General features: G+C 42.7%; 3 protein-coding genes across 4 annotated transcripts in view; 2 read left to right on the top strand and 1 right to left on the bottom strand.

Annotated features, from left to right (window-relative positions):
• The window catches only part of LOC307026236 (extracellular sulfatase Sulf-1-like), a gene marked incomplete at its 3' end in the record, with an annotated part of 91,637 nt that extends 88,285 nt beyond the window's left edge, over nt 1–3,352 (top strand). The window contains exons 8-11 of the mRNA XM_079661470.1: nt 1,177–1,327; nt 1,661–1,836; nt 2,109–2,237; nt 3,292–3,352. Coding sequence (XP_079517596.1) covers nt 1,177–1,327; nt 1,661–1,836; nt 2,109–2,237; nt 3,292–3,352 — 517 coding nt within the window. The remainder of the gene's footprint in view (nt 1–1,176; nt 1,328–1,660; nt 1,837–2,108; nt 2,238–3,291) is intronic.
• A 10,371-nt stretch (nt 3,353–13,723) lies between these two features.
• LOC307026237 (uncharacterized protein) lies at nt 13,724–19,872 on the top strand. Of its 2 annotated transcripts, XM_079661471.1 has the most exons (4): nt 13,724–13,850; nt 15,006–15,039; nt 16,375–16,419; nt 18,279–19,872. In XM_079661471.1, the coding sequence occupies exons 2-4, from the start codon at nt 15,015–15,017 to the stop codon at nt 18,857–18,859; spliced, it is 651 nt and encodes a 216-aa protein (XP_079517597.1). In that variant the 5' UTR covers nt 13,724–13,850; nt 15,006–15,014; the 3' UTR covers nt 18,860–19,872. The 2 variants fall into 2 exon arrangements, with proteins under 2 accessions (XP_079517597.1, XP_079517598.1); XM_079661472.1 differs by lacking the exon at nt 16,375–16,419.
• Nucleotides 19,873–20,734: 862 nt separating this feature from the next.
• Nucleotides 20,735–27,476, bottom strand: part of slco5a1 (solute carrier organic anion transporter family member 5A1) — a 49,126-nt gene continuing 42,384 nt past the window's right edge. The window contains exons 8-12 of the mRNA XM_079661469.1: nt 26,882–27,041; nt 25,479–25,547; nt 25,234–25,406; nt 24,363–24,427; nt 20,735–23,043 (exon numbers count right to left, since the gene is read on the bottom strand). Coding sequence (XP_079517595.1) covers nt 22,655–23,043; nt 24,363–24,427; nt 25,234–25,406; nt 25,479–25,547; nt 26,882–27,041 — 856 coding nt within the window. The 3' untranslated portion in view covers nt 20,735–22,654. The remainder of the gene's footprint in view (nt 23,044–24,362; nt 24,428–25,233; nt 25,407–25,478; nt 25,548–26,881; nt 27,042–27,476) is intronic.

Genomic DNA, 27,476 nt, shown 5'->3' on the forward strand with positions numbered 1-27,476 from the left:
GACCGCCGGGCTGCTGCTGGGTGAAGAGTTCAGAGTCGGCACAAAGAGGAGAGGGCAGGAAGCAGTTCAGGGATTCAGAGACGCTCCAAAGCAGGAACTCATCAAGTCCTCAGGCTGCAGGCTTTACCGACTCAGAGGAGGGCGGTTAGTTTGGTGAGGAGGAATAACGGCTAGTTCAAAGCGCAGTATGTGGAGTCTTGAGATGCACGATACCCAGCAGACAGTTTATCCAGCTGCTGATTATCCAGAACATGTTAGATTACAGTTTGTTCTTTGAGCAGAAAGGACAATATGTGTTCTTTTATTCCTCCGTTGGAGAGTGTGGATGCTGCTCTGTTGAGTCAGTATGCAGGGTGCAGATATTCCCGACGTTTAGTGCTTTTTTAGGGCTTTCAAGAATTATTTTTGAGAGGATAATGGTATCTTATTTTGCATTGAACTGCAGAAATGTTGCATCCTTTGCACACTGCTCTACAGTTGATCCCTTCTTAAGTTCAGAGTTAACTCTGCAGACAGGTGAGCAGGGTCTCTCCGCTTGATCCCCCCCTCCTCGTACTCCAAGTTCTCTTCACAGAGCTCAGGTGTTCAACAGTCTTATTGCCTGTGGGATCAAATAGTCCCTGATTCTGGTGGTTTCACTTCAGTGTGTGAGAAGTCTCAGACAGGTTTCCCTGGCGTCCTGAAAAGAGCGTATGCATGCATGTTTGTGTAAATCAGCTAGTTCCTGAACAGTGTCCTTCACATGCTGATATCCAAGAGAGGGAGTTCCACAGTCACAACATGGAGGAATAAAAAGCAGTATTCAATGTTTACTTCAGATTAGCTCCACGTCAGAAATGATCATGCTTGTCATATGTCTCTCTCCATAGAGGCTGAATCATCCTGTTAATCACATAGCTATCATATGCCTCAAACAGTCCTGATGCTCTGCTAGGTAATCACACATCCTGCCATGTTCTCAGCTACAGTTGATACCTTTGTTATCATGTTGCTCTCATGTTTTCACAACATCCCTCAACACTTCCCAAACCACCTGAAACATACTCGACCAAACACAGGACGCGACAGGAGCCACATTTAACTTTTCCTTCATCTTGAGGTTGATTTAGGGATCCCAGTTTTAAGACAAATATACAGGATTTTTGACTTTTTCTGTACCTTTTTCCCCTTTTCTAGTACGCCCGCCTACAACTACGCCCCCAACATGGACAAACACTGGATCATGCAGTACACCGGCCCCATGAGGCCGATCCACATGGAGTTCACCAACTTCCTGCATAGAAAGAGGCTGCAGACGCTCATGTCGGTGGACGACTCGGTGCAGAAGGTACGTGTTGTTGTGACGGCAGTTATAAATGCACCGGACAATTCTGAGATTCTGTCACAGACTAGAGGGAGTTTGCTTTACTAAGTCTGTGTCTGCAGACTTCTCCTAAAGTTAGCACTACATATCGCCTCATTAGCATGTTCAAATATAGCATCTCAGAAAACTTGTAATATAAAAGATGTGTTACTGTCAGTAATGAAGTGATAACGTTTCACGGTGATATCTGTTAGTTGCATTTCTTACCCTCTCCACCATGTATGCATTTTTCAGGATTTTCTGTAGTTCCTCTAAAAGTCTCTCTCTCTCCCGACCCTCCCTCGTGTTCCCTGTCAGGTGTTTGACATGCTGGAGGAAACTGGAGAGCTGGACAACACGTACGTCATCTACACGGCGGACCACGGATATCACATCGGGCAGTTTGGGTTGGTGAAGGGGAAGTCCATGCCGTACGACTTCGATATCCGAGTGCCGTTCTTCCTGAGAGGACCGAACATCGAGCAGGGCGCCGTGTAAGTCTGCGAAACAACTATTTTCACAGGGCTTAGTCTTGGAGGCATATCTCTTATTAGAGTTTGATGAATTACATCATTTTGCCCCATTTTATATTCCGTGCATTTACCAACAATGTACTTTAATGCTATTTTAAAGCAGAGAAAGAAAACCAATCGCCTCTGATGAACGGTACCATCTCTCTCTGTGTTGCTTCTTCGTTAATCCTTGGATGTGCTTTTTTGAATTTCCCAGCATGCATTTCATCCGTTCCCTCCCTGTCTGTGTGCAGGAACCCTCACATGGTGCTGAACATCGACCTGGCCCCCACCATCCTGCACATCGCCGGCCTCGACCCCCCCGCCGACATGGACGGGAAATCCGTCCTGAAACTGCTGGAGCAGGACCGGACTGGAAACAGGTCAGTTTACTTTGTTATCTGTTTGTTTGTTTGTTTGTTTGTTTGTTTGTTTGTTTACCATGTAAAGCAGCCTTGGCTCTCTATAGTCCCTGAGAGTTGATGTGTAGCAGCTCTGCCTTTCTGGAGTAAGCTCCCATGTCGAGAGTCTCTGCAGAGATCAAAGCTTTCTGATGGGTTTCCCTTGGCCGCTGGACTCTGGCTCTGAGTCACTGAGGGTTCTCTCAGGAAGTTCCCCAAAGAAACACGATGAATCATTTGTTTCCCCAGAAACCAAGCAGCGTCCAATATTAATGAAACAAACACGTCATGCACGAGGAATTTAAAAGAGCATGAGAAGCATAGAGCTGCACATAATAATCCATGGACTGAAAAATAACTTCAGGGTTTGTTGGAGTATTTTCCTAAAAGCTTTTGTTAGTAGATCATTTATTACATTTGTTTCTTACGTAAAAAATACATATTTATAAGAAAGAAAACTAAACAAAAAATACAATAAATATACATATATATTTTATATATTGATCTTGATTGTCATTAAGAGAATTGGCAACTATTTGATTATCTTTAAAGTAATTTTTAAAGCAAAATGTAAAGAAAATGCGTCTGTCAGCATCTCAAAAGTGGAGATTTTCTTTTGTTTTTCTCAGTTTTTGATCCATATGTTTGGGTTTTGGACGAACACAAGACATTTGAACAGATCTTCTTGGACTTTGAGGAATTGGGATGGACATTTTTCACAATTTTCTGACCTTTTTCTGAGCAAACGATGAATGTATAAAATAATCTGCAGTTAATAATCAACATAATAGTTAGTTAAACCTTACAAAGTAAAACAAAGTATTATTACACCTACGTATTTTTACTGTTCTGATGTCTCTGCAATGCTCACAACAGAGAGCCTCATTGGGAACGGTCCCAGTGCATCAGAGAGAATTGGGACAGTATATTTCATGCTTAAATATAATGACTTTCCCCTCCTTGCTGTCACTCTGCAGCAGACGGTGATTGCCAAGTCAGATGAGTTTCATGAACTTTGTTTATTTTGTTTTTCCAGATTCAAAACCAACAAGAAACCCAAAGTCTGGAGGGACACATTCCTGGTGGAGCGAGGGTGAGACGTCCTTCTTTCTTTATCCCTTTTCCCTCACCGCAGACACATCCATGTCCCTGCAGAGTGTGTGTCCTGCAGAGTGTGTGTCCTGCAGAGTGTGTGTCCTGCAGAGTGTGTGTCCTGCAGAGTGTGTGTCCTGCAGAGTGTGTGTCCTGCAGAGTGTGTGTCCTGCAGAGTGTGTGTCCTGTAGAGTGTGTGTCCTGCAGAGTGTGTGTCGTGTAGAGTGTGTGTTGTGTACAAACCAGAGGTGGGAAGTAGTGGAGTACAAATAAAGAAGTAAAGAAGTTTAGTCAGTACTTCTACTTTCACCAGAGTATCTTTAAACATGAGTATGTGTACTTCTACTTGAGTAAAGGATGTGTGTACTTCTACTTGAGGAAAGGATGTGTGTACTTCTACTTGAGGAAAGGATGTGTGTATCTCTGGTTGTGTGTCACACTATCCTAACACTTGGATGAACCCGGAGTGTGTGAAGGCTCCTCGAGACGTTAGCTCTCCGCTTCCTGCCCACAGTCTGCTGGGACCAGGCTTTAATATTCACAAATGTTTAGTAGACGTCAGGCGACATTCGATGAAGAAAAACAAGCCCAGTCTTTGTCCTCTGCACTCGATCGGGGACGTAAACCTGACTTTTTAAACCGAGACAGACGGAAGAAAGCGAGACACGCAAAACAAACAAAGACAGGATGAAGTTACCTGAGGAATGAGAGGATCAGGATGCAGACAGAGACTCTTTTCTTTGTGGAAGACGCCATCGCACACAGCCTGTCAGGTTTTAGTGTCACTTAGTGTCTCCATGTTGCAGAAAGCAACACCTCTGCACGCTTTGGATTTGTGGCAGTGCCAGGAAGCTGCAAGTCTTTGCACGATAAAGCAGGTCCTTAAGTCTGGCTTCCTTCAAACTAATGTTCTGCTGCTGCGTTTGATCAAGAGGGTCCTAAACAGTATTAGTTATCACAAGAAACACACAGCTGTTAAAGAGCAAGTGAGTTAGGGAGCTGCTGTGAGTCCAACATGATCACAAGTTGTTTTAGTAGTTGTGTGAACCGCCTCAGTTTCATGCTCTGCTAACCTGGTGCTCTGATTGATCTGACGCTGATCCCCTCTGGTTCCTGCAGGAAGATCCTGAGGAAGAAGGAGGACTCGGTGACCCCGCAGAACACCAACAGCCTCCCCAAATACAAGAAGGTGATGGAGACGTGTCAGCAGGCAGAGTTTCAGACGCCCTGCCAGCAGCCAGGACAGGTACAACTCACACAAAACAGTATTAGATCCTTCATTAAATGTAAGGAGACACATGCATTGGCTTCGACCTATATTTCAATGCATTTGCTTTAACTGTCCCCCGTATGTAAAGCACTATTTTGTACCTTTACGGTACGTCCACACGTTGCTTATGTCGGCATCTCAAGGGGTTTCTCCTAATACAGACATTTCTATATATATGAACGCACCTACCTGCACATGGAAACCCTTTACGCTGCATCCTAATTGGACCATTTGTGCATGAATCTGTTCCCTTTCATCTGCGCCCTTTAACGCGTCTGCAGCTCTCCGACCAGAACGATACAAATTGTTACAAGTCTCGGGTTAGCGTTGAATGACGGGAGCGCTAATGCAACCCAGATCCAGTTTATAGTCACATAAACGTGTGTGTGTGTGTGTGTGTGTGTGTGTGTGTGTGTGTGTGTGTGTGTGTGTGTGTGTGTGTGTGTGTGTGTGTGTGTGTGTGTGTGTGTGTGTGTGTGTGTGTGTGTGTGTGTGTGTGTGTGTGTGTGTGTGTGTGTGTGTGTGTGTGTGTGTGTGTGTGTGTGTTGCTGTATTACACCTACAGCAGATGCAGTTTACAGAAATGGACAGAAGTTAAGCTATTTTTGAGATATTTAGAGTATATTTTTACGGTTGACCTGCCTGTCGAATAGTCCTTTCTGACGGAAACTGAATCCACCAGACTCCACTGACAAAAACACTCATTCAAGTTTGCAGAATACGGATTTTTTGCATCAATTGGTGATTTTTTTTGTGTTATTGTGTGACTTTAGTGTCTTACAGAGGTATTTCAGCTTTTTCTAAGTCACAGTAACACAAACTAACTAACCAATTGCATCAAAGTTAAACAAACAACTCCCAGATTCTGCAAAGTAAGAAAAGTGTTTTTGTCAATGGAGTTTGTTGGTTTTATAGATAACCCCTTCAGTTCTCTTCAGAAAGTCTTTTCTTGCAGCAGAAATATTCAAAACACATAAAAACTGCACGAGGACTTCATACAACCCCGCTTCGACACATCTATGCTATCCCTTTGACCCCTCTGTCACATATAATTATAAACCCCTCAAACCGAAGCATTGTGCTCAAACAAATATATATTCATGCACAGAGACATCTAACCTCAGTCCTGAACCAGATCTGATTTGAAAAGTCATTGTCTTGAAATCGACCGCATGTTTTTGTTTCTGTCTCGGAGCTGTCGCGACCCTCTGAGATCGATCCTCTGTTTGTTGTGGGTTCAGAAGATTTACTCACCAGGGACGGCTCTGTTTCCTTATGGTCTAACAGTGAGAGTGGTTTAAAACCTCATGTTTCCCATCGTTGTTTCTGAGGAGGCGGAGGATTTGGCTTTTTTCTCCATGTGATCCAGAGGAAACTGAACGTCTTCACAGCCTTTTCTTTCGAGCCTTCGTTCCCACACTCATCCTACGATACGATAATACTTTAATCACCCGGGTAACGAGCACTTTGGACGGCAGCGCTCAGGCAGATCGCTTCTGTACCATGTCTTCCCGGACAAACAGACTCAAGTTCAGTTTCTTTCCCAGGGCCATATGTGCACTAAACGCTGCTAATATTTAAGTTATCATGTCTTCCGTGCAATATGAGGGGAATCGTGCAACTTAATTTATTATTTATTTATGTACATATTCCCTTTCCTTTAAGTCCCATTTATTGTTTTTATATTGTCTTGTTGTTCGTTGGCACCTTGAGTTCATATTGTGATTTCTTTGTACTTGTACAATGACAAATTATGAAGTCTGAAATGTGACATGCGTAACATCAGCAGACATCAAGACACATCACAGCAGGATCAGTGAGAGGTGATCTGGACTCAGCACTGTGTTCACTGAGAGGACAGACTGGAGCACAAAGGATGCTTCAGTCTGACGTTATATTATTATTATATCCTCTCTGCACGTGCGTCTCTCTTCCAGAGCTACGCAGCGGCAGAAATGAGCCTCGCGCTCTTCCTGCTGCGAGTAAATATTGAGACTCGGAGGAAGTCGTCGAGTATTTACACAGCGACTCAGATCAGAGTGAGAGTGTTAGGGGTCTCCTCTTATATTTTCTTGACAGACTCGATGGGTGTCATGTTAGTTTATCTTTCCCACTGCTTTTGGACGCTGGTTTTCCCCACACGCTGAGAGGCCCCTGAACTATCCGTCTCTCACGGAGCCTTCGAGATAAAACAGAGTTGTTTCTGCTGACCTTTAAGAAGCAATAGATACGTTTTCTATCTTTACGGAGTACATCTCATGTTCTGTTTTCATGAATTAAGCTGGTTTTACGCAGAGGAACGCTGACATGTTCTTTAACTCTTTAACCAAGGAAATATCTCTTCCTCTTTTCCAATGAACGTAGCTAGCATTAGCCACAAAAGTCGCTCGGTGTTGTTCCAAACGTAATATGACTTTGGGGGAAAAAGTGATGAATCAGGGCTGAAGACTTTTCTTTTTGCTGCTGCCTTTTATTAAATCAAATACCTATCTATATGTTACACTACACTGGTTATTTAGTCTTGCATTTAATTACCTCTCTTCTGTATGTTGGCTGGTTTTAATGATTTCCTGACGAAGGAGAGAGAGAGAGAGAGAGAGAGCTTGATGATTTGTCTAAATGTTCTTGTTGTTTAATCCCCGCTGGGTTTGTGTTTTGCAGAAGTGGCACTGTGTGGAGGAGATCTCGGGGAAGTGGAGGATCCAGAAGTGTAAAGGAGGGTCTAAGGAGGGCTCCAGGAAGAGGGTCCGCAGCCTGAAGCCCTCCTTCAGGGAGCCTGCCTGCGACTGTGGAGACGCTCTGATCAAATCCTCCAGACCTGAGCGCCGTGCACACCGTCAGCTGAACGGACAGCGTGAGTACACACACACGCACGCACACGCACGCACAGTTGAACTCTAGTGTTTTTTGCTCCCTGCAAGAAGAGACGTTACTGCTTTGGTTTTATGAAGTGATGATGGTTTTGTAGGAATAGATTTGCAGAAGATCAAACCCTGACTTCCTGTGTCTGATTATTTACGCTCTAAAGCAGGCATCCTCAAAGTCCGGACTCCGGTCCGGATCCGGACCGAACCACAACTGTCTCTGGACTCTGAGCAAATTATACTTTTCATATGCGAGACATCGCCACAACGCAACGAGTCAAAATGTTCCGCTGTGTCCAACAACAAACAGCGCTCTGCATGTCCGACTGTTCCACTGTCTGTGTGTGTCTGTCAACACATTGGCCCAATCCCATTCAGCATCGCGTCAGAGTTGTTTTCCCCCACCAACAGTCTGCGAATCAGAGGCACAGTAGGGCGGGTCTTCGCGGAATGCGGGAAAAATGCGTGTGTTTAAAAAAAAAAAGTCAGAGAGTTAACAGCTCATCTAGTTGCATCTGTACTGTAGAGCTCTAGTAGCCTAGTTTCACCTACTGGGGTGGCATGGGGGGGCAACTGCTACCCTCAAAATAGGCCTTGCCACCCCAGCTGCCACCCCAGTTGGCAGCTTTGTTTTGAAAGAAAAGTTGTGGCTCATCGGAGAGAAAGTCTCTAATGTCCGAGTACAAGTGAATGCAGCACAAGACGCACGCCTTGTAATCCCTCCCCCGGCCCTGGCGCGAGCTTGGAAATATGATAGGCGGCGATTTCATTTGAACGGCACGGCGCAAAACGAGAGGCATTCGGACCCAAGTACTGAAGGAATGAGGTATTTGCGGTCTGCAATGACAGAGAAGAGCCTGTCAGGTTGGCTGTACTCAGCATTGAATCAAAACGCACTAAAGCTGTTGATCTTAATCAGTGTGTGAGGCGTTTTGCTGAACAAGATGGTAATCGCCGCATTCAGCTGTAAAAGACATGTCAACTTGATGCTCTGCTCACGGATGAGCATACAAAACTGTTAAGATGATGACCTTACGTGTGTAAATATATGTTTTTCTTTGTGGGGGTCTGCCCCCAAAAAACAGTTTCAAGTCCTGAGAAAGTCAAATAAGACGGTGTGTAAAACTACACTGCCCAGCCAAAAGAAAGTAACCACTTTGATTGAACTAGGCCAGTAGGTAAGGGCTTTCCACTGGATCATAACTGAAGTATAAAATAATGCATGACTGAAGTGATGGAGACCATGTGTGAAGGCAAACTAAAAGAGGAAATAACAGGTCAAATCAAGCAAATCCCCCTCTCAGATTCCACAGCAACAAGAAGAACATAAATACTGGCAGGTGATTTGATGAATCAGCTTTGTGATGGAATACAAAAAGCATGGTGCATTTCCTTAGCTGTGGATGAGTCCACTGACACCACTGACAATGCTCAGTTGCTGGTGTTTGTGAGTTTTTATGATGAGGCAAAGGGGGAGTTTGTTGAAGATGTTGGGCCTGATGAACCTCAGTGGACACACAAGGGGGCAAGACATTTATAAAGCAATAATGGGAATGCTGAATGAAAGAAGGTGCGGCTGCCTTTATTCATAACTGCAGCTCTTACACTGCGACCCTGAGGGATCGAGCACAGACACAATAACAATGAAAACTGCTGCATACAGATTATTTTTGTTTTTGCAACCTCGTGTTAAGAATCTTGTTGTAATTGTTTAAAAGTTTGAATGACCGTAATAAACGGACCTTTGTCTTGTTGAAAAAAAAATGTTGGACCTTTAACATTTGTATTTGAGTACCCCTGCTCTAAAGAGAGACACACATCCGGCTACAAGTCCGGCACTTTGTCCTGTGGATGGTCCTGTGAGTGCTGCTGGGAAAGTGGGATCGAGAGATCTGGCGCCCTCTAGTGTTGCTTAGAAATGATGCAGCTGAAAATATGATAATTGATGAAGATTCAAGGCGTAAAATGTGGGCATAAGATTTATTAAAAAAATACATTAAACACAGCAGCGTAATAATAAAACTGTACACGAACAGTTCAGTAAAAAGAGTAATTAAATAACTACAGGAAACGTAGACGGTCACATCATTAATGTAATAAACCTTACAGTGACGAGCTGTATTTAGCAGTGGAACAATAACGTAGTGTCAGATCCGTAATTGCACGTTATTATAGAAATGTATTCATAATATTGCACATGTTATATCGCAGAGTGTGTTTTGTAATGATGGTCATGGTATTTATATTGCACATAGATAATACATATAATATAAATAATATATAAGTATAATAATATACTCATAAATCATGTCTTGACTGAATTTCTGTTTTTTCTCCAGGTTTCCGGCCTCGTTTCGTTCACACGCGTCAGACTCGCTCTCTGTCGGTGGAGTTTGAAGGTCAAATTTACGACGTTGACCTTCAGGCGGACGATCAGACGGCCGTGAGACGACGATCCATCTCCAAACGTCACTATGACAACGACCCCAACGACCCCGACGACCCCCACAACCTTGAAATGCTCCCAGGGTCAGACGGATCAGAGGAGATGCTCTCAGACGACACCAACGCTGTGGGGTACATGACCTCTGTGAAGGTCACACACAAGTGAGTAAAGTGTGTGTGTGTGTGTGTGTGTGTCAGGAGGACAGTGTGTAACAGGTGTGTGTTTGTGTGTGTGTCACGAGGGCAGTGTGTAACAGGTGTGTGTGTGTCACGAGGGCAGTGTGTGTGTAACAGGTGTGTGTGTGTTCCAGGTGTTACATGCTGATGAACGACAGTGTTCACTGTGAGAGAGAAATCTACCAATCCCCCCGAGCCTGGAAGGACCACAAGAGCTACGTGGACCAGGAGGTGAGACACACACACACACACACACACACACACACACACACACACACACACACACACACACACACACACACACACACCTTCTCCAGGTTTCTCATTCAATCAGTATTTAGATCAAATATAATTTAAGGCGTAAAAAAACATTTTTTTTTTGTTTCTTTCATGCAAAATTGAAATTGAATTATATTTTTCAGAATAAAACATCACTTATTTCCACTTAGTTGGAATCTATATTAATTTTGCATGTGAAATATATACATTTAATATCTGTCCTCTATATTAGTTGTTATTCTCTGGTACTTCTCCTGGTTATTGCATTGTGTTTTTTCTGCACATTTCTCATAAAGACTTCTTTCATGATGTGTGTGTGACATACTGTGAGCTTTATGAGATTTCTGCATCATTCATTGAGAGTATTTTTCCATATTTAATACCAGATTGAAGCCCTTCAAGACAAAATCAAAAACCTCCGAGAGGTGAGAGGACACCTGAAGAGGATCCGACCTGAAGACTGTGACTGTGGCAAGAAGAGGTCAGTGTTTCACCTGTCTCTCTTTCCTGCTGTAAACACACAGGAAAGTGACATGTTGTTTTGGAGCTGATGTAAAGCCGTGTAGAAGTGTTGTGCTGCTCCTTAGTCTGTGTCTCTGTGTGTAAAAGCAGCTATGTTAGCAAAGGAGACAGAAACAAGGCTCAGAGAGTGAAGAGCAGGACAGATCAACTCCATCCCTTTAAGTGAGTTCTCTCCCCTTTAATCCTCGCTCTGCAGTCACTAGCCTGCGACATCATCATCATCACCTTCCTCTCTGCATGGGCACTTCACCAGATGTGTGTGTAGCTGCAGCATGTGTGTGTTCTCTGTGTGTGTGTGTGTGTGTGTGTGTGTGTGTGTGTGTGTGTGTGTGTGTGTGTGTGTGTGTGTGTGTGTGTGTTTTCTGTGTGTGTGTAGCTGCAGCATGTGTGTGTGTGTTCTGTGTGTGTGTGTTCTGTGTGTGTGTGTGTAGCTGCGGCATGTGTGTGTGTGTAGCTGCAGCATGTGTGTGTGTTCTGTGTGTGTGTGTAGCTGCGGCATGTGTGTGTGTAGCTGCAGCATGTGTGTGTGTGTGTGTGTGTGTGTGTGTAGCTGCAGCATGTGTGTGTGTAGCTGCAGCATGTGTGTGTGTTTTTATGCAGCTGAGATGACAGATGCATGGCTGGAAATGATGCATGGAAACACAGAGATGTATTTATTTATATAACGCACACATTAATAAAGATTTCTATAAGTGTTCCAGTTATTTAGAGGTCACCCTAAAAACACTCTTAATTTAAAATAACGAGTCAATGCAATCAGTGCAAACATGCCACATGCAGCACAGAGGCTTATGATACTGGAAACACTTATAAAGACAATCAAATGTAACACACTGTAGTTTGGTCATACATCCATTGTCCTTTGTTCTTTTGCTTTTCATGTTCTTTTTTATATTTAAATGTGGTTTAAATACATTTTATTTAACCCTAAATAGTATATTTTAGACCTACTTTCACAACGTATTCTCTTATGTTGTTTATGTTTGCCCCACCAGAAACTAAAGCACATATCGTTGTTTGTGTAAACCTGGCAATAGACTCCATTGTGATAAAACACACATAGGTATGACATACAGTAAGCAGAAGACAGAGCTCCAACATGACACTAATCCTGATCCTCCACAGAAACAGGGGCTGATGGGTAATCTTGTCTCGTTGTTTCTGCAGGGAAGCGGCGCAGGAAAACGACGGAAAGTCTCAGCTTTACAACGAGATCCGGCGGAAGAAGAAGGAAAGGAAAGTGAAGAAGAGAGCGAAGAAAGGAGACGACTGCAGCCTCCCAGGACTCACCTGCTTCACTCACAACAACGACCACTGGGCCACCGCCCCCCTGTGGACATGTGAGTGTACTGACTACCCACCATGCAATCTGCTTTTTGGGTTCATGCATATGGCGTAAATACGTTGAACCTCAGCTCCTATAAGAATATGTTTTAAAAGGTGTGTGTGTGGCGAAAGATGACAAATAAAATAGCATTAAAGTCCATTTAAACCACATTTTCACTTCCTCTTAGAGTTTGAAATTGGGCTTTGTCAAATGACTATTAGGTCGTCGGCTGAAGTTGGTTAAAGGACTAAACTTAATGAAAGTGAAAAGATTGTTAATATTTGATGTTGATACAGCCATTTGTGTCTTCCTTACCGTTGGTTAATCAAATACAAATGACTATAAACACCATTTTATGAAAGAAAAAAGTGGATTTGAGTCGATGTTAAAACATTTACCGTCTGCTCTGAAGCTAAGAGAGGGAGCATGCTATCGTTTGTAATATTGTTTGATATTTCAGCGTTATTAATGTGTGTGTGTGTGTGTGTGTGTGTGTGTGTGTGTGTGTGTGTGTGCAGTGGGGGGCTTCTGCGCCTGCACCAGCTCCAACAACAACACCTACTGGTGTCTGAGGACCATCAACGAGACGCACAACACGCTCTTCTGCGAGTTCTCCACTGGATTCCTGGAGTACTTTGACCTCAACAACGACCCCTACCAGGTCAGGGTCAAACTCTCTCACTCTCACATGTATCCCTCTCTCTCTCGTGTATTTCCTCCTGCTCTTTCTAGGGACTGATGAGCGCACAGATACAACGTGATGACATTCAAACTGACTCCAGGGGGACGTGGGTACTGCAGCTCCACTTAGAATCAAATAAAACACAAATATTTGCAGAAAAATCTTTAAAAAGTCAGTAAAATTGTGCGATAAAATATTTATATAAATGTTACATTACGTTGAGTTACATTTAAATGTGCAATAAAGATACAAATAAATATAATATAGACATGTATATAACATAAGAAGGTAGGGAGTAAATGTGCAAACTCATTTAAAAAAAAAAAAAAAAAGGGAGAAGGGGTCGGGTTAAATAAGTGTGAACTTCTTCCGACCCCTTTTTGGATGTGTAATTAGCTAAAGCTTTGTTGTTTATTGATATCAGACAATGACACTACAGATTATTCAATTATTAATTAAATATTTCGTTTTGTGATTGCATTCATTTGTATAGTACTGTATTATGTCTGTATCATCTTTTGTTTCATTTGTATTTTCTTTGGTTTTACACGCTCTACATAAATAAATAAACTAAAGTAAACAATACAAAATGTATAAATAAGAGTGGATTTTTTCTTTGTAAAAATATGCAATAAAAATGTAATTAACACATTTGTATAAAAACTTAACGACAAAAATTCAATAAAAATATTTTAATAATATACAAATATTTACACAACCAAAATACGTTAAACTAAAAAATGTGCACATTGAACAACAACAACATCTATGAAGTGTGTGTACTAAGAAGATGAATGCGTGTGTGTGTTGCAGCTGACCAACACGGTGTACTCGGTGGATCGGGACGTCCTGAACTCTCTTCACGCTCACCTGATGGAGATGAGGAGCTGTCAGGGGCACAAGCAGTGCAACCCCCGCCCAAAAGGACCCGACGCAGGTAAACACCCACCTGCAGAAACTATACACACCTGTCCGATATCTGAAGTGTTACTCTGGGTTTAGAGGGAGGTGTCATGGCCGTAAACACTCACTCACACTCACACACACACTCACTCAGGAAGAACAGTGAGAGTGGGAAGAGGGGACGGAGGTGCATGAAGGTCCTCCTGAATCTGATATAACATGTCTCAGTGTCGTCTCCTGCTGTGTGTGCAGTCTGTTTCGAGTCTCAGTGGTGTGTTTGTTAGTGTGTGTGTGTGTGTGTGTGTGTGTGTGTGTGTGTTTGTTAGGGCCTTAGGTTATTATCTGCATGCTGCATGAGTTCCTCAGTGACGAATGCTGAATTTTTCAGGTGGAGGTCAAGGAGTCAAAATCCAGTCTTTTCTCTTGATGTTTGTTCAATGTTTACTTCAGGATATCTCTCTCACACACACTCACACACACACACACACACACACACACACACACACACACACACACACACACACACACACACACACACACACACACACACACACACACACACACACACACACACACACACACACACACACACACACTGAGTTGAATTCTAGTATGTGTTGCTCCCTGCAAGAAGAGACGTTACTACTTTTTTTTATGAAGTGATTATGTTTTTGTCAGAATAGATTATTTTCATTTCTGCAGAAATGGATCTACTTTCTGCATCCAGTGATTCCTCCCTTCACTGTACACACACACACACACACACACACACACACACACACACACACACACACACACACACACACACACACACACACACACACACACCTCAGTGCCACTTCTACTGACTCTTACTTTTGGTTCGTCTTTTGCTAAAGTTCTGCAGGACCTAGCAACAGAGTATTTCTACACTGTGGTATTACTCTACTTCTAGAACACTAGAACACACGTGACCCCTCCCCTCTTTGAAGGAAACCCTGTTTATCTCCTCTCCTCCTCTTCATCATGCACAATGAATCTCTTCCTCTTCCAGATCTCCTCCTCTTCCTCTTCTTCTCCTCCTCCTCCTCCTCCAATGATTGCATTTCTCCGCAGGCAGTAGCAGCCGCATGCAGACTCTTCAGTGTGAATGACCTATATTACCTCCCAATCAGACATTAACAATCGATTGCTTTTATTTCCCGGTCAGGAGGTAAAGATGGAGGAAGCTATGAGCCACACAGGTATCCACCCATTTTTGTTTCTCTTCAGTGGCTTCTTCCCCTTTAACACCTGCATGGGCTCAATCGCCTCATTCCCACTAATCCATCCGCCCCGTGGAGCTGCTGATGCATGCTGGGAAACGCTAACATAATGGTTTCCTCTCATTGAAGCAGCTTCATGTTGTCTCGCTGTGTGACGTCACTCTGCTTCGCTTCAGTTACTCATCAAAATCCATCTTGTTTCTCTCATGGCTAATAAAGTCCTTATAGAGATGCTGAGTTCACCTGAGCGTTAAGTGCACGTGAATAAATGCATGACACTGTACCATCCCACCATCACGCATCACATCCAACAGGAACTCTAACAGGAGACGTTCGGGGAATGATTTGCTTTCCACGCTAACTCTGAAGCTAGTTTGCTAAATAAACGTTACTTACAGTTAACGGACGGATACAAGAAGGTTGTTCATGTTGTTTTTTAGGGCCATTGTAGGTACAAATAATAACAATGCCGAAGTTAGGGGAAGAAAATAACTATCTGAATTTAGGACATTAAAGAAACATGTGATATTCTTTGATTATTAAAACATAATCATGCCCATAAAAAAGACAGGATAGAGAGATTTAAGTAAGAAACGATCGAAAATGTAAGGTTTGTTTTTTTTTTAAGTAAAAAGTCATAAATATACAAGAAAAAATAACAAGCAAAAAACTTTAATTCTTTCATGAAAGTGTTTTTCTTTCTAAAAACGTCTCCACTCTCCCCTGGCAGGTATACATTTATTTTACCTTCAACGGCCATCGTAGGTATCTCACTCTCTCGGAAAGCAAATTAATATCCCCAAAAGAAATCACCTCCGAGCCAAATCCACACGTAAACCATCCTGACGTTAGTGAGCTGGAGCCCTCTGACGGACAGCAGCTAGTTAGCTTAGCACAACCTCAAAGCTCAAAAGCTAATTAAACGTAGCTTTTTTGATCGTCAGGCTGTTTCCCTTTGCTTCCAGTCACTATGCTAAGCTAACTGTCTGTTGACTGTAGCTTCATACTTACGGACATGAGACGGTTATTTATGACGTTTTTTAAGGGCCATTAAAAGAAGTAGACAAATAAAGATATTAAAGCGGTACATTTATGAAAAAAAGAACACCTTAATGAACAAAAAACTGAAAACCCTTAATTAACCAATTCAATCTGAGTTTTTTTTTACCATATTAGACGCCTCTCTCTGTATCGACACTTTAATGGCCCTCAAACACGTCATACCTCACTCTGAGTCATCCCTTTTAATATCACCTTCATCCACACATACACCACCCTGACCTCTGACCTCTGTTCCTGACACCTGCTTACCAGGCAGCAGCATGGGAGGTCAAAGAGGAGACAGAGCCTCTCCTTCCTGTGAGTCACACACACGCACACGCACACGCACACACACACACTCTGTAGCTGCAGCACGCTCATAAGCAAAGCCTAAAAGACGCTTCTTTTCCCCCCAAATCTGCTGAAATTATTCTCTTAATTTGCATATTTCTTCCTGAAATCCTGCTCTCACTTCCCTGGGATGAACCAGAAGATCCTCTTATGTTTTTTGTTATTCCAGGTTGCCTGACTCACACTTTTGTTTTTATGTGCAGCTCAGCTCAGAATACACTCCTGTGTCTCAGCATGTGTTTTGCACTATGGCTTGAGCTGTGTGTGTGTGTGTGTGTGTGTGTGTGTGTGTGTGTGTGTGTGTGTGTGTGTGTGTGTGTGTGTGTGTGTGTGTGTGTGTGTGTGTGTGTGTGTGTGTGTGTGTGTGTGTGTGTGTGTGTGTGTGTGTGTGTGTGTGTGTGTGTGTGTGTGTGTGTGTGTGTGTGTGCGCGTGCGTGCGCTTTGCTGCATGACTTTTTGCAAATTTAACAATTGTACATATACTTCAAATAAAGTCCTTCATTGTGCAACTAATTGCACATTTGTATTTACTTAAAATCAATAATTAAAATAAACTTGTGTAATTCATCATTAGCTACAGAACCAACAATGTCAATGAGTGAGAGCTCTTATTATTAAAATATTTGACACATTTAGGGAAAGTAATCAAGATTGTAAAGGTCTCCTATCGTACAAAATGCACATGTTGATGTATTTTCTACATCACCGTGTGTCCCCGGTGCGTCAAGGAACTCACAAAGTGTCAGAAAATAAAACCCTCTCTTTTCCCTCCGTAACCAAATCTCTAAAAACGGGGATACAACGATTTGCCATCCGATATGATGTTATTTACGTCATAACGGATGGAACCCACGTGGTGGACCCACGGCCCTATCAGAAACGTTGCTATCAGAAACAATGCCCGACTGTTTTGGACGTGATATGGTCGGTGTTTACATTAGCATCGCTAACACTCAGAGCTAACCTGTACTGGAGAGCATGTGTGTGAAGAAGCAGGAAGTAAAAAGGAACTCACCTTGTGGTATAACCGGCAAGAGAGAAAGCCTTTGAGCTCCATACTGTTTCAGAGAGAATCCTTGATAATCCATGATATGGCGTTTCATCACGGCAGTATTTAGTTTAGACAGTAGCTGCCGGGTCCCTCATGAGCTCAGACCCCTCCTCTTTAAAGCTTTATACCCCAAATCAGCACTTTAGAAACAGGAAGTGGAATAGAGAGATATGAGGCGTGGCTAGAATGGGTGATCTGTTTGTTGTTTGGAGCAAAACACTTCAGACATGTTTTTTTTATATTTGTATATATCTGAGACCTATTGCCTAAAATAGCACGATAGGTGACCTTTTGTAAGTATAAAATACTCGTTAAATAAATATTATAATGACGCTCCTTTCAGAATCAAATGTCTAATTCAAAAAAACATCTACTTAGGTTTAGCTCGAACCATTTTAAATAACAGAACTTCAATTTGTAAAAATGTCACGTTTTTAAAATTAGTCGTCCTCGAAGTTTAGGAAATTAAAGCAGAGCATTTATGAGAAGAAAAAAAAAACACATTCATGAACAAAAAAGTGTAAATTGAAAACTGTTGATTAACCAATTAAATCAGTGTTTTTTTTACCATGATAGCATTCCCTCGGCTTCCAGTCACTATGCTATGCTAAGCTAAGCTAACTGTCTGTTGGCTCCAGATCGCTTTTGCCTCTGTTCTCCACTCTGTTCTTTCTGCTTAAATAAATGGCCATTTCTGCAGTTTAGGAGCTGCTGCTTTGCTGCAAAGACTCAGATTCTCTGTCTTGTCCTCACTTTGCTCTCTCTCTCTCTGCAGCTCTTCAGTTTGGGACGGACGCCCGGGTTAAGTTGCCCAACCTGACGGAGGCGGGGGTTTTTTGGCAGGGTTTGGAGGATCTTTATCGCCTCAACGAGAGTCTTTTCGAGCGCCGGCCAAACTTCAGCCCCGGCCCCGACGACTGGCTCAACTTCCACACGGACGTAGACAATATGTTTGCACTGCCACGCGTTTTTAAGAAACTCAAACTGGACGACTCCCCGAATCCAGAGCTAGGATCCGGATTCGGGGAGGGCAGCGGAAACCAGTTGGATCTGGACGTCACCCCCTCCCAAATCAGCACTCTCGCTGTTAACGATCTTCCCGAGAACATGGCTTACAAACCGGGCCCAAAAAGAGACGTTCTTCCTCTGAGGACAAAGCAAATGGAGGAAATGGAGGGCGAGGCGTTCAGTGGAAACGGGATGACAGAAATGGAAACGCATCACGACTCCCTGCTGCGTTTCCAGGAGGAAAGGGAGGAAGAGGAGGAAGACATTTTCCACGCCCAAAACCTCCTCCCTTTCTCCCCAAAAAGCGAGTATGAGGGCAGCGGCTCTCCGGCGTCCAATCAGAGTTAACGAGACATTCATAGAGACATGATTGATTGACAGACGCCACCTCAGTGTCAGAGTTGTATAATGAGTATTGCAATTTATTTTTCTACAGGTGCCTATTAGGAAAAACAGTGTTATTCTTTTTTTTTTCAAATATATATTTAGGAAAGAAAAAGCCTTAATGCAGCCGAGTGTTAAGAAGTGATTTATTCCGTATGGATAACACCGTTTTAATATATGTTTTTATGAAAGACAACGAGTTTGAGTGGTCAAACCATCTCAGCTTTTTAAAAGGAAAGTTAGCAGCAGCTTCAGGTCATAAACCCTCACATCCCTGCAGAGAGTTGAATCAATCTGACCCCATTTGCACTTTTTAAAACATTTACTAAACTCTAATAACACAATAGAATAATCCCCACCTATTCTATTCTTCATTTAAGGACGTTTTCATGCCGAAATGCTGTTTTTAAATCGTCTAAAAGTGAATATTTTTGGCCTTTTTTAATCAATATCTTCTGACATTTTACAGACCCAACCCTAAATACATTCATCATTTAGATATTTTTAAGGTGAATTAATAATAAAAATGAGATGCAGCCCCTATTTGCATAGATTATTTCTATATACTAATATAAGATACAACTAGATTATAACATGTGGGGGAAGTCATATCTCTGTTTCACAAATAATTCTAGACAAATATATTTCAAATGTGCTTTTGTTTCAGAAACTTTGGACATTCACAGGTAATCGATGATTGAATGCTGGGATTTGCACGTAAAGTGAAATAATCCTCACCGGGTGTTAAAGTTCATTCTGTCACTTTCTGTTGTAAATGTCACTTTCTCCTCACGTGGTGTTTTCTGTAGATTGCACCTACAGTCCTTAAAATGAAATGTGGTTAAAGACGACGGCTTTATTCACTTCCTGTCTGTCCTTCATCTCGACCGTTAGAAATGTGTGTGCGAAAAGCTGCTGCTGTGCTTCTCTGTAACTTTCAGGACAGAAGCTGTTCAGAAATAAACCTTTCAACCTCCCTCCGCCCCGTGTCCACGTGAGTGAGCAAGGAGAAGAAATAATACGTGTAAGAATTCAGTCAGACGAGTCGTTTTCTTTCCGTTTTTTAATGACAAATATCAAGTTTCAAGGCTTTTGTAAACCAAGTGTTCACAAACATGAATCAGACCTCTGGAACAAAAGCTTTAAAGAATCAGAGCTCCTCTTTCAGAGCACGAGGAAAAGTTCCTCAAAGCAAAATCCAGTCGTCTGAATGAACAGAAAGCAGCTGCAGGACCCTCCTCCCTCCCTTTTTATATATTTATATATATAACAGTTTTAGCATCACTTAATGCAAGCTTACCAACGTTCAGTAAATACAAATGGATTTGCAAAGACCTGAGAGGCAAGTGTGGAAACAACTGACTTCATTTGTGATTTACGAACAGGTGAGCCAAGATATGTTATTTTTGTGTACCCCGTGTTGAATATGACCTAAAAGCTGCGTTTAAAGCCATGTTATATAAGTTTGACACACAATAAATGTTAGTGTTAGTAGAAATAAAAATGACTTTAAAAAAAGATGAATTTATAACAAAAATATCCTGGCAAAATCACCTGTTTTTAAATCTCAATGTTTTCCCCACTTGCCTCTCAGGGCGTTTTATCTAAAATCAATTTTTACTCCAACTTGTTTATTTGGTATTTTATCAGAACAGAAGTTAATTAGCAGCTGTAATGAGTTAATAGAATAAATATAGGTTATTGTTCAAATAATCCTGCACCGGAGGAAGGGTGGAGAATCACTACAGAGGGAGAGAAGGGCATTCTGGGTAATATAACTTCATTTACATGAGTAGTCCCCCCCCAAAAAAATACTGTTCAGACCCCGAAAGACAGATCATTTGTTGACATATTTTTTAATTACAATGTAATGTTAGTTCATAAATATGCTTCTAACTAACTTGATAATACGCGTCACTAGCTCTGTCGATATTTACATGTCGATGATCACTTATTATGAATATTTAATTTGAGGTACTAAGTCACGATAATACTAAACGAGTCACGAAGCTTGGCCCAAAGACTGAACACATGCTGACTGCAGCAGACTCTTCCACTCATGTTGAACTAATCAGGATATAAAACACAATAACTTGTTCCACACTTTTCCTAATTCCCCTTTTAGGTAAAAGCACGTACTTGTACTCCAACAAAGTGTATTTTTTGCTAACATGAAAAAGGCTTTTCTCACTTTCCACAAGGAGGTGAATCCTTAAGACATTCCAGAAAATATAGTAAAAAGAAATTAGACGATTCTAGTAAAACTACATTTTTCAGACCTTTAATTTAATTCATTCTGCAGAAAGTAAATCTTTGGGAAACTGGATTATTAATGGACATTTTAACCAAGATTTAATTAGGTCTGACACAACATTCACTGGCCTTCACACAATCATCTGCAGCCACCAGGGGGCGCCAGAGAGTAAATAATCAGATTACTCCCGCTGATAGAAGCTTGAAATGCTCGCTGCACTACTTTCTTAAAAGCCTACACTAGGAGAATACTACTATTTACATCTGGTGACCTTCAGTATGGGGAAGCCAAAGCGATGCATCTTTCTGTCCTACATTATAGACACCAATCGTTGTTTAAAAGTCGATTTTTAGAAACCTTTTCCACATCTTTTAGACTTACAGTAGCTTCAGCACATGGTCAGAGAGGAGAGACCTGTCTTCACCTTGTAACTGTAATAACGTAATGTGTAATGTGATCTAGATTGAATAGAAGTCGTTGAAGGCTAAGTGTCGGCTTTAAGCTACATGGTGACGTCACCAAGGCAGAGCAGACAGGATTTTTTCAGCTAGCATTAGCATCGAGCTAGCTGCGTGTACACTGGCCGAACAGCCTGAGAGGCACTGTTACAGAAAAGAGTAGATTTAGTCAGTTCTTAAGACCCAAAAAACAGCTGAGACAATCAGGGGAAGCTGATATGTTCAAAGCGAGGAGGAGAAGAAGATAATACATACTTTTTATAGGTGCTCAAAGACGCTTTACAGTATATGAAATCAGAAAGAAAAGAAGGAGGGTCTGTACGGGGATCTTGCATAGTACAGTGAGAGAGTTGTGCTTTAGAGGCCGTTGTGATGGCGGCTCTTTGTCTGAAACAGGTTTTTAATGCGTTTTAATAATGCCTCTTTTCCAGTAGCACCATGTGATGTCTTTGCATCAGCCCTTTGAAAGTGTGGCTGTGGAGCAGAAACACAAACAGGAAGAAGAAGGCACGTGTCACCAGGAATAAGGCGTGGCTTCAGAAGTGGGCGGGGTTATGTATAATATATATCCTTAATTTAACCAGGTAAAAGTGTCATTGAGATCTAAATCTATTTTTCAAGAGCGACCTGGCCAGCATGAACAAAGCTACAACGAATGAGTACAAAAGCATACAGGCAGACGAGTAAAAGACAACTGAAATGGCACAGTCAATATGCAACATAAAAGAAAACATAAAAAACTGCCACCATTTTTAAATGACTTCAATTATGGGATATAAGAGCAATTACATCGACCAATGGATTCTTGTTCTCTGTCCTTTAAGACGGACTAGAATTCCTCCAAAGTGATCAAATCTGAGAGTTTCAGCTCCTACTTTATTCCAAGCATAAGGGGCAGCATATTGAAAAGCTGTTTGCACCTAGTTGTGTTCTCAAATCGTACTACAGGATGTCTCACTGCACATAAACTCAACGCCAGGCACCAGAGAAGTCTTTCCCAAACATTGATTTACTTGAAGCTAGCTTTTTTTGAACCTAGTTGTGTCCTCACGTTATGGCTTTGAGGGCGTTCCCTGGGCAGCTCAGAGTGCTGTGTCCGCGGTGAAGAATTGGAGCGACGGCGGGAATAAAAATGGGACACGAGCGCGTACGAGCGTGGCTTTTTTGACCCCCAACGTGACAAATTAACTCGCTGACGGTGCCCAGAGGAGGCAGGCGCTCCGCTTGGCGATCCTCCTTGTGCTTGAGGGAGTACCAGGTGAGGAAGATGAAGATGAAACCGACGAATTTGAGGCTGGCGGCGAGGCCGAAGTAGACGAAACGAAAGGAGGTGACGTCGTATTCCCAGCAGGAGCCGTGCACGCCGCAGTCCTGCTGCCACAGCATGCACGTGGTGTCGATCACTGCGCCGAAGTAGATGGGGGTGGGGATGTAGGCTGAGAGAGAGAGAGGAGAGAGGAGAGAGAGAGAGACAGAGAGAGAGAGAGAGATATTATATTTACTGGAAAAAGCTCATAGTATGCTGAAATGTGAGGTATCCCTCAGCAAGGTCACTAACATAACACTCAGCATCGATGGCACCATTGTTTCCCCTCCAATCAGGCACGCAACCTTGGTGTAATCTTTGACCCCACCCTCTCCCTCGAACCTCACATCCGCCAAACAGTCAAAACCTCATTTTTCCACCTCCGCAATATTGCAAAAAATCCTACCGTCTCTCACCCCGCAGCCGAACGACTAATCCATGCCTTCATTTCCTCCAGCCTTGACTACTGCAACTCACTTCTTTACGGCATCAGCACTCCATCCCTCAGCAGACTCCAACGGGTTCAGAATGCATCTGCACGTCTCCTCACGCATACCAAGCATCACATCAACCCAGTGCTCAAAGACCTCCACTGGCTTCCTGTCTCCCATCGCATCAATTACAACATGCTGGTCCTCACCTACAAAGCACTCCATCATCTGGCCCCCCCTTATCTCACAAACCTTCTCACTCCTTATCAACCCCCACGGTCCCTCAGATCCACCGCAGCCGGACTCCTATCCATTCCCACATCCACACTCAGCAGCTTTGGGGACAGAGCCTTCTCAGTGGCAGCTCCTAGGCTCTGGAACCCCCTCCCCCAAGATCTCCGTGACTCTGAGTCCCTCACAGTCTTTCAGTCCCGCCTCAAAACACATCTTTTCAACTCTGTCTACCCATAAGCCCCCCCCCTCTCAATCAACTTCCTTTTTATTTTTTTATTTGACTATACTTACTTCTTTGCCTGTCCTTGTTTGTCTACCCTCCCTCATATTGTAAAGCCCTATATAAATAAAATGCATTATTATTATTATTATCCCCTTCCTCATCTTCAAAAAGTCACAGTAGTATGTTGAAAAAAGGTTATAGAATATATAAGTTCGTTAGGCATCTCGAGAAAAATGCAAAAAGGTATTAAATGTCTAAATAAGGCACGTTATAGTATGTCGTAGAAAAGTCATGTCGAACAAAATGCAAGATGTACATGTCCATCGCCTCACTTTAATAAATTGTTAACCTGGTTTCTGAACAACACATCTCTCTAACTACCTCTCTGAGAAATGATGTTTCAAAGCTCTTTATGTAAATCTGCTCACTCACTGTAGTGCTGCTCGTTATATGAAAGGTATTATTAAATGAATTCTCTACGACGTCATGGTGTCAGCAAGCAGAAGAAGATATACATATAGCGTGTGGCTCTGATGACTATAATCATGCTGAGCAACTTACCCAGAGTTCTGAGTAAGACAAACTGCATCCCGAGAGCAAAGGGCCTCTCCTGTTCCTCCACAGACCTGAGAGGGAGACAGAGCTTCAATCTCTGATCCATGTATCTGTGATCCTCTCCAGAATGGAAGTAGTCATCACATACAGAGCATCAGCTAGTTCCTGAACAGTGTCCTTCACATGCTGATATACATTTTATTTTTTATTTTTTTCAGTTGAGTTAAAGTTCAGGGTAATCCACTGTTAAAAACGTACTGTTCAAATATTTTTTCTCCAATAAATGGATAATCGTTTTTAATAATCGTGATATCAATTATTGACCCAAATAATCGAGATTATGATTTTTGCCATAATGGAGCAGCCCTAGTCTTCAGTACAGGTGGCAAGATGGTCACCTGCCTGCGCTCATCTCTGAAACCAGACCATGTGAACAGGCTGGTGTTTAAGAGATGACATGAGCAGCCAGGGACTCAAAACATTTTGATTTGGTCTTAAATTGTAGTTCAACATTTATTTCCTGTTACTTCTGGACCATGACGGTGGGCCAGCCTTCAACGTTTAACTGAGTGGAATATGTTTAACCAAAACGTTGGCTATGTTAAGGAGTCTTCAGGTTGTGACAGTGCACTGCAACATGTTTATTGGTTTTTGTTTTTGTTTTTCAGTTGATTACCCTGAACGTATAACTCAACAGTTAAAAAGTTCAAATTATTATTCTTATTTGTTTTAAAGTACAATAAATGGATGTTTTCAAAGTCAATGAATAATCGCATTTACAATTATTGACCCAAATAATGGAGCAGCCCTAGAAAGCAGTTGGCATACCTTTGTTATCACGTTACTGGAACATTCAGGAACATAGAGAGAGATTTACCTGAGAGTGACGATGATGGCGGAGGGCTGGGCGCAGGCGGTGATGAGGGTGACGATGAAGAGGAAGATGAGGAAGGGGATGAGGGTGTTGCAGGTTCTGTCACACTTCCCCGACAGAGCGTATCCGTTCTGGTTCAGGTACGTCTTCACGATGACGAGCTGCAGCTGGTTCACCTGCAAAGAGCTCACATGAATACCTCTTCAATCTGAACACTTCAACATGCTATGAGTCTTCTCAGCATGTACCTGTCCTCCGGAGGACGGAGTGATGACCTGTCGGCTCTGAACACAGCCGCAGTCTGAGTAGTTCCTCACCTGTGGACACAAAACACTCCAATGAATCTGAAAACAGATACAGTTCAACATGACACTATGACCTTTTTCTGAATAGAACCACATGCGCTGACTTTTCTGTCATTGTAAACAACATGCTATACCACGCCAGAGGCCTGAGGCCTGTACCACGAAGCTGGTTCAACCTAACCTGGATATGTTTGAGTTAGCCGGTTGGCCTAATCCAAAACATACGCACTCTAGCTAAACGGTACTACGACGCTGGTTATCAACTCGTGCGCGTTCACATGAAAGGGGTGGTATCTGGAGCATTCGACCAATCACAAACATGGAGAAGCTACTGACAGCGCAGCGTCATACTTCCTGAATGAAAAGTCAACTATAATATTAGACATATGAAGAAGTTAAACTTTAAACATCCATGACTTAAACACTTGATCCAGGATCAAAGCCACATAGCTGCACCTGCAAGGTGAATACAGCTGGTAACAGAACAAGTGTTTGAATGCGTACATGAACAGGTTTATGATATCACTGCCCCGTCTAAGACACCATCTGACTTTCATTACATTTGACTCGAGTGTTTCCTCAACTTAATGTGTTGCTTCAAATAATCCTTCTGCATCCAGTATGTGACACTGTGAGTGTTGCACGGCCAGATACGGCTCAGCTGACTCAGATAAGGAGATGATACATGATGATGTGATATGCCGCGGACTGTACTTAATGTTACTCTGATCCGGTTACTTATGTTGTGGCAGATATTTAAGTAAGCTTTCTTAACTCTAATGTTCTAATAGTCAGATTGCTCTGAGGATGGGAGGTGATATTCTATTCATGTACACGTTCACACAGTCGGTGAGTTTGGCCTGCCGTCTTTCCTGCAACGGCAGCTTTTCTGTATTTCCTCCGCACACTGAGCTCTGATTGGTCAGCAGGCGTGGTGCTTTCGCTGAGTTGATCTCTTATCCTGGAACCTATCCTGGTCCGGAGCACAGACTAGGTTCCAGGATAAGTTACCATGGAGATCTAGCCCGCTAAAAAGAGAACCAGCGTCGTAGGACCGGAAACCCCGAGTTTTCCCTGAAGTTAGCCGGCTAAGCGAAAATCCTGCTTCGTAGTATACCCCCCTGGTTTCCACACACTATGCCGTTCCTTATTAAAAAATAGTATGTTTTTTGGGCATTTTCGACATACTGAACTATGACTTTTTATCCACATGCTATACTTCTAGTCTGAAAAAATCAACATATTTACATGTTTTTTTAACATTCTGGCATACTCCACGATGAAGTTTGTCCTGAATAGTGTGTGTGTGTGTGTGTGTGTGTGTGTGTGTGTGTGTGTGTTCTCACCCCGGTGCTGTCATTGCCCACGCTGCTGCACCCGGCCAGACAGGGGTTGAAGTACGTGATGCCGTCCGAGCCGCACACCGGAGCGTACTCATGGATCCTGCAGCCACAGTTCACGTTACAACTTCCTGTCAGGTTCCTGTGGGTCATCGTGAGGGTGGGGCTGCAGGGAGACACACAGAACACTTAGTAAAGGTCCCCTACTATACTCTCTTTCATCAATATACCACAGGTCTCAGATATAGCCAGAGCCTGTCTCTGATTGGCTGAAACACCAAACAGATCATTGCAGCATTACCCATAATCCCCTCTGTTTCAGCCCTGTTTCCAAAGTGCTGATTCTCTGTCTGTTACTTTAGATGAAAATAAGGAGCCCCTCCCCACGCCCCTCTGAGAGACATTTGGTTACAAAGAACTAAATGGAGCTCTAGGAGGAGATTCAGGTGATAAGGGGGGGGGGGGCTACCTTGGTTGCTGATTGGCTAATGGTTACACAAGACAACACATCGTTATGACATCATCAAGTGGCCAACATCTGATCAGCTCATTTTCAGACAGGTTTTTATAGAAATGGATCAAAAAGAGAGAGAATCTTTGT

Source organism: Notothenia rossii, assembly GCF_949606895.1.
Source record: "Notothenia rossii genome assembly, chromosome: 12".
Lineage (NCBI taxonomy): Eukaryota > Metazoa > Chordata > Actinopteri > Perciformes > Nototheniidae > Notothenia > Notothenia rossii.